This window comes from Podarcis raffonei, chromosome 11 (assembly GCF_027172205.1).
Source record: "Podarcis raffonei isolate rPodRaf1 chromosome 11, rPodRaf1.pri, whole genome shotgun sequence".
Taxonomy (NCBI): domain Eukaryota; kingdom Metazoa; phylum Chordata; class Lepidosauria; order Squamata; family Lacertidae; genus Podarcis; species Podarcis raffonei.
The window spans coordinates 65,591,718-65,599,374 of record NC_070612.1 but is presented as its reverse complement, the minus strand read 5'-3'; the positions used below and the strand labels follow the sequence as shown (position 1 = coordinate 65,599,374).

Sequence of the window (7,657 nt, the reverse complement as noted above, 5' to 3'; positions counted from 1 at the left end):
AAGTGGAGGTCGTGTGAGTGAAGGCTTCGAAGGCTGGGCTTCCAGCCGGGAGCTCTTTTGTCGCAATTCACTGACAGGGCGGGATCCCCGCCAACCAACGGGCTTCCCGCCGCCTCCAGTTCCCTCTCTTTCCGCCTTCTGATTGGCCGAGGCTGCTGCTGCCCCTCCGGCGCTCTTGTTCCGAAGCGGCCAGTTGCTTCGCTGGGCGCCCGGCGGAGCGGCGTCTCCCGAAGCGCCTCTTTCCCGCGCCGCCCGCAGCGGGCGAGGAGGGCTGCGCCGGCGGCGCTTCGCATGTGAGGCGCTAGGCCAGGCTGCGGCCGAGGGCGCCATGGAGGGCAGCCCCATCCCGGTGCTGACGGTGCCCACGGCGCCCTTCGAGGACCAGAAGCCGACGGGCGGCGGCGGCCTGCGGAGACCCACGGCCGTCTTCGAGAGTCAGCGCAACTACCTGCCCAACTTCGTGCAGAGCGTGCTGTCGTCCGTCGACCTCCGCGACCGCCAGGGCTGCACCATGGTGGTGGGCAGCGACGGCAGGTACTTCAGCCGGACGGCCGTCGAGCTGGTGGTGCAGATGGCGGCGGCCAACGGGGTAAGGGCGGCGGCAGCCTCGGCGCGGGGTCTGGAGTCAATGGGCGGCACCGTCAGGAAAGGAAGGAAGCCTGTCCGGAGTGAGTCGCTCCGAAGCGAGGGGCTCTTTGGGCGGGGCGCGCTGGCTTCCTCGCCGACGTGCCCCACACTTGCTCCCCCGTTGCTCTCCCCGCTCGCCGTCACGTACGGGGAGCGAACTCTGGGGCGGTCTGCCTAGGCAGAGACTTTCTCCCCAGGGAGCGGTTGCAGGTTCCCCCAATTTGCCTGCCTTCTCCGATGTCTAATGGCACCTCCCCATCTATGCCCTTGAGTCTGTTTAGGAGTAAGAGGCAGGTGGACAGACGTGGGATTTGCAAATGTGTGGAGTGCTTTTACAAAAGATTCTCAGCATTTTCGACATTTAAGAGGCACAGAAAGGTTCAGTATCCCAGGAGGAGATGTACCCTCATTTATTAATGCCCGACTTTAGATTTTGTCTCAACTCATCGTCTTTTGGAACAGCATATTTGTGTTTGAGGCAGTCAAGTCTCTCTGACCCTGTGCCTGCTTCCAGAGAACAGTGTTACTGCAAGAAGGTGAATATAGCTCTGGTTTGTTCCACTCAGATGGTGTCTGATATGTTTAACTTAGATTGCTGTAGTTTGGCTGCTTTTTTATGCTAGAGAGAAATATTTAAATATATATATTTAATAGCATATACATTTGCCACTGGGGATAAAAGCTGGATTTGGTGGTACACATTTTCGGAGTGGGAAACTTAAGAGAATATCATCTAAAGAGCTCTGGGCCCTCTGGTTTTTTGTTTTGTTTTGTTTTGTTATGACCATGTGTTGCATGGTTTTTGTTTGGCACAAGCTAGCTCAGGAGCTTTACAATGCCTGTGCAGTTAACAAAAATAGAGCTTGATGTTGATGTGTTCCTGTGAGAGAGTGTAACATTCCTACAGTTGGAGATGGCTCTAGGCACTCTGGTACTCACAAAAGCATTAAAAAGTATTAAAATTTACCCCTTTGCCTGGATGTTATTTTGGATGGTTGATTACCTCATGTCGCTTCTATGCCAAAGTCTCCACTTTTCCAATGACTTCAGCTTTGTGAGCTGGTTGTTCACTTTCAAAAATTCCCTTTCATCTGTGCTTCTATTAGAAAGTAGCCCAGACTTTCTAACAGCACACATAACATTAACCAAACCAGACACTGGGTCCTGTGTTTTGGTTTATAAGTTTGGTTTATAAGTTATAGTTGGACTTTCTAGGCTCAGTAGACCTAAGCTGAAGTTAGTATAGGGAGGTGCTCTTTTGCAGAGGACAAAGAGCAAAAAGGGCACAGTGGGCATCAAAAGGTAGGATAAGTGAAGGAAGGAAGGTTACTGGCCCCTGAGAGAGTTTCCATGGACCATTTGGAGACCCACTGTGAAGATTTTTTGAGGCGCTTCAATGGTTAAGTTGTTCTTGATGCCATAATTGGTGCAGAAATATGTCAGGTGTCCAATGCTGTGTCTAGAAAGGTTTTGTGGGATCAATTTCAGTTGATGTGACCTGAGGATATTGTCAGGGTGTTTGCAGCAATACATCAGACCATACAGAATCATAGATTCTCTTGTCCTGTCCCTTATGATTAATAAAATCTTGCTGGCAGGGGATGGATCCAGGGTGTGGTGAACGCATCATGATGCAATGAAGTGGTGCCCACTGCTTTGAGAGAGGCAGTGGTGTTACCACATCTAAAGAAACCCAGCATTGGACCCACTCATCTGCAATAGTTATCAACCTTTTTTCAAGAAGGTGATTGAGAGGCTTGTGGCAGAGCAGCTGCTGGCATTATTGGATGTAACTCATTGTCTAGACCAGGGGTCAGTAAACTTTTTCAGCAGGGGGCCAGTCCACCATCCCTCAGACGTCGTGGGGGGCTGGACTATATTTGGGGGGGGGATGAACGAATTTGTATGCCCCACAAATAACCCAGAGATGCATTTTAAATAAAAGGACACATTCTACTCATGTAAAAACACGCTGATTCCCAGCCCATCCGCGGGCTGGATTTAGAAGGTGATTGGGCCGGATCTGGCCCCTGGGCCTTAGTTTGCCAACCCATGGTCTAGACCCGTTTCAGTCCAGGTTCAGGTTTTCTGGACCAAAATGGCACTGGCTACTCTGATGGGTGACCATCAAGAGAGGGGCAAGGAGGTGCAACCTTGCTTCTTCTACTCCATCTTTCTGCAGCTTTTGGTACCATTGATCCTGGACCCAACAGATTATTTGTTTCTCTGCCCCTGCCCCTTCTGTTACATAAACTTTCCTTGTTCTTTACAATATCAGACCTTTGATGTTTTCTTTGCCATTCAACTTCTGAGCACTAGATGCAAGTTTACCAAGGTGTCGTTGGGAACAGAATCTCTGCAGAGCCTACAAGGACCTCCATAGCTTTGCATGGTAGTAAAACTGCACTGCAAATGGATCAAATTTTGTGGTTTTCAGATCTGTAATAATACTGGATACCAGTACCTCACATTTGGAAGTTACCATCTTATTAACCTTGACAATCATTCCATCTCTGATTTATTTCAGCATTTTTTCTAAACTATTTTGCCCATAACCAGCATATGTTTGTAACTAGAACACAGGGGAAAGCAGAAAGCTCAGTGGTGAAGCACATTGCAGGTTCAGTCTCAGATAGGGCTGGCAAATGCTTCCATCTGAAATCCTGGAGAGCCTCTGCCTGTCAGTGTGTAGACCGAGGGTGGGGGATCCTTGATCCCACTGGCCTCTCCTAAGGCCCCACTCCTTATCCTCAGCCCTCTTTTCCTCTTCTGCTGAGTTATAACCTCCAATGCGCTGAGTAGGGCAAGGGCTTAAATCTCCCCTTCCCACAATCTCTCTCCATGATCAGAGTTTGCGGCTCAATTGCAGGGAAAATGGCATGCAGCTGAGTCCCACTGCTGAGCTGATCATGGAGGAAGAAACAGAACAATCAAGACAGTTGAGTGCGGTGCATGGGAAAGCGGCAGTGACTGTACTCTCTTTGATTTTGTACTGTGCCAGGCCCCCAGAGCAGCCATTTATGTTTTGCCATTCCCCATGGCAGCCATTTTATGACTGGTGCCCACTGTACTCTCAAAATTCAAAATATGCCTACTGGTTCAAAAAGGTTGGTGTGCCCTGCTCTACAGCAACAGAAGTAGCCTTTGTAGTCAGTCACGGCCCATTTGTTTTAGGCCAAAGAGAGAAACAGGAACCAGATCATGCAGGTTTCACAGCTTGATGGTGCCTAGGCACTTTCAGTGGATCCTCTTTGCCCTTGCTTCTCCAGATACTTTGCTTTTTTACTGTTGCTTAGAAGCGCATTATAGGCAAATTGGCCACGATTTTGCTGTTTGTATTCTCTTATTAAAAGATAACTCACCTGCACTTTTGCACTGTTGGGTGTTATATGGAATGTTGCTTATGTTGTGGGACAATTGAGAAACAGGTTTTGATGTGAATGGTAGCCATTCTCTGTGCCTTTCTGTTGTTGTTTTATGCCTTTAAAAGTTTTTTAATATACCATGTTTGTACCACAAGAACTATGTGTGTATGAGCAACAATTGAAAAAGCTAAGGGAAAGCTTTTGGCAATCTGTAAAAAAAAAAGAATACTTATATTTTCTCCAGCCTTTTAGTGGAGAATTTGGCAGAATGAAGACAATACTATAATAATCTAGAGGCAAGTGGCTTGATTTCAAAAGCAGCTTTAGGGACAGAAAACAGGTCATAAAAGGATAAAAAACTACTCCAAAACAATTCACAGTATACTTTTATTTTTTAAAAAAATCATATGTAGGTTCTTCAAAAAAGACACACAAAAATACACAGAGATGCCTGAAAGTTTTCTGAGTTTGGGCTTGGAACTAGTTCCCAGTTTACAAACATATCCACTCCAATCCCCCCAAGCCCCTCCTCTGCCTTTAAATTCCTCTTATCAGGCAGTACAGCTGAATGATGATGGCAGTGCAACCAATGGTAATGCCCCTCCAGCTGCAAGAAGGAAGGTAGGAAATTGAATCTCTCCCTTCCCTTTCTGGCCAGCTGCTAGATCAGCCGGGGAAGGCGGCTGCTGCCATTAACTGGGAGAAGAAATAAAAAAATTTTTTCCTTCCAGTAGCACCTTAAAGACCAACTAAGTTAGTTCTTGGTATGAGCTTTCGTGTGCATGCACACTTCTTCAGATACACTGAAGAAGTGTGCATGCACACGAAAGCTCATACCAAGAACTAACTTAGTTGGTCTTTAAGGTGCTACTGGAAGGAAAAAATTTTTTTTTGTTTTGACTATGGCAGACCAACACGGCTACCTTTCTGTAACTGGGAGAAGAAATGTTTCTCAATGACCCTTGGGACTGTCTCTCCCCCGCAGCATGCCAGAAAGGAAGGAGAGGGTGTAGATCTTCCTGCTTTTACTGTGGATTGAGTGCCAACAGGGGAGAGATGGGGGGGGGGCTAGGTGAGAAAGAGGGGACAGGAAACTTCTGAACTTAAATTGTTTTGGGAAATAAAGCAAGCTTTTCCTGACTTCTGTGGAAATAACTTGGACAGCGGTCCAAGCAGTTCAGTTTGATTTGGGCTGGGGGAGTTCATCTATTTCTAAAAAGAATAAAAAGTAGTTATTAGCACATTAAAAACTGGGAGAGCTCAGTTGGTAGCGCATGAGACTCTTAATTTTAGGGTCGTGGGTCCAAGTCCCATGTTGGGCAAGTGATTCCTGCACTGCGGGGGGTTGGCTCCATGGCCCTTGTGGCCCCTTCCAATTCTACGATTCTATGATTCTGTTAAGGCCGTGATTTAGAGGAGAATGACATAACGACAATGGAGAATTACAAGAACTTTACTATCCACATTAAACAATCGTATGAATGAGCCCTAGGTCTTTTTTTCCTGAGTGCTGAAGTCAAAGGGATCATCCTTTGATTTGTGTTTGAGCAACACCCCAAAACAAAACGAGGGAGGAAGGAACAGAAAGATGGCTTCTCTTCTTAACCTAACTTTGATGTTCTTCCATTTATTGATCACCTATACTTCCTCTTATCTTCCCACCTTCTTTTCAGATAGTAAAAAATAAGAATCCTAAACTTTCCCAAGGAACTGTTGACGACAAACATGTTTCTTTCATCAGTCTCATCATTTGTATCTTTACAGCAATCCTGTCAGGTTGTTTGGCTGAAATGCTGTGAATGAGGTTTGAGGCTGAGTGTATGTATGTACCGTATTTTTCGCCCTATTTTTCCCTTCCAAAAATGAAGGGGAAATATGTGTGCGCCCTATGGGGCGAATGCAGGCTTTCGCTGAAGCCTGGAGAGCGAGAGGGGTCGTTGCACACCGACCCCTCTCGCTCTCCAGGCTTCAGGAAGCTATCCGCAAGCCTTGCGAGCCCGGCAGGAGTTCCCGCCGGGCTCGTAAGGCTTGCGGGTGGCAGCCTGCAGCCCGAAGCACGGGGCACGCTCCAGAGTGCACCCCGGGCTTCGGGCAGATATCGGGCAGCCCCACAAGCTCAGGGGACAGCGGGGAGGCGGAGCGCCGCCATCCCGCTATTCCCCGACCTGGTTTGGAGGCTGGCGGTGGGGAGAGGCAAGCTTCTCCCCACCGCCAGCCCCACAAGCTCGGGGGACAACGGGGCAAGCCGCTGCCCCACGGAGGCTAGGGAGGCTGTCCCTGAAGGTAGAAGAGGGAGACGGAGCGCTCCGTCTCCCTCTTCTAGCTTGGGGATGGCTGCGGGGGGGGGGGGGGAAATAAAATTTTTCCCCTTGGTTTCCCCCCCAAAAAACTGGGTGCGCCCTATGGGCCGGTGCGCCCTATGGGGCGAAAAATACGGTATGTAGGTTTCTTTGGTTCCAGTCTGGCACCTACTACATTACACTGACTCCATCTTAATTGTGGCAAAATGATCAATCACTCCCTTCTTGGGAATAAATTCTACCTCCTGGCTTAGTCACAGTTCCTGAATATGTCAGCACTGACCATAGTTAATATTAATGAGGATTACAACATTAAACTTTATAAAATTCAACTGGCTGCCAAACATCATAGCTTTTTCGTCTGTGACATTGCTAAAATCAGATCCTTTCAAAACTATTCCTTCTGCTAAATTTTTAATCCAAATTCTGTTTGTTTCCTACCTTGGTTATTGCAATCACGAGTGTTTCTTAACCCCTTATTTCCTTCTTTTGAATTCCTCTTTCATCATAGGCTTTTATCTTAAAAATTTTCATGGTCTTGTTCCTGCTTATCTCTTTTCTCTAATTTCTTCTCTGCTTTTGCAACTTTGCATCTTGCGTTTGAATAATCAGGAACTAACATATTTAGTTAGTTAGGAACTAACACTACATATCTGTGATCACTTGTACATTCTCCTGTCCCAAGAGGAGAGGTTTTGTCCCTGACTTCATGCTGAATGTGTTGGCTGTTTGCAGTATGGTAGCGCAGTGGAAAGCTTGCTGGGGAGACCATGCATTAAAAAGGGACTCAAAAATAACTTAAACAAGGTTTTAATAAGAAAAACAAAAACTCCATTTACACTAAATACATCAACAACAAACCAGACCCAACCACCAGGGTAATGGGAGAGCTAGGTGCTGCTCCTTATATACTACATCCAAATGCTGACACACCTTAATCAAATACAACTCAGCAGCACCTGCTATGTTTCACAGCTGTAAAGCTGGGTCTCGTTATCTTGCTCTGGCCCTTGCTCTGGCCCCTTAAAGACATACACATCGGGTGGAACAATGATGAACCTTTACATTTAAAGAAACCATTCAACAGCATGTAGTGGTACCTCGGGTTACATACGCTTCAGGTTACATACGCTTCAGGTTACAGACTCCGCTAACCCAGAAATAGTGCTTCAGGTTAAGAACTTTGCTTCAGGATGAGAACAGAAATCGTGCTCTGGTAGCGCGGCGGCAGCGGGAGGCCTCATTAGCTAATGTGGTGCTTCAGGTTAAGAACAGACCCCCAGAACGAATTAAGTCCTTAACCCGAGGTACCACTGTATTTGAAATGCAGTATTGTGGGATGTGAAACACAAGAGCATCCCTAGA

The 7,657-nt window shown here is 47.2% G+C and overlaps 1 protein-coding gene across 1 annotated transcript in view; it reads left to right on the top strand.

The window, feature by feature from the left end:
• Positions 1-233: 233 nt before the first annotated feature.
• Positions 234-7,657, top strand: part of PGM5 (phosphoglucomutase 5) — a 99,614-nt gene continuing 92,190 nt past the window's right edge. Inside the window, exon 1 of the mRNA XM_053408844.1 lies at positions 234-589. Within this exon, the coding sequence (XP_053264819.1) occupies positions 329-589 (261 nt within the window). The 5' untranslated portion in view covers positions 234-328. The remainder of the gene's footprint in view (positions 590-7,657) is intronic.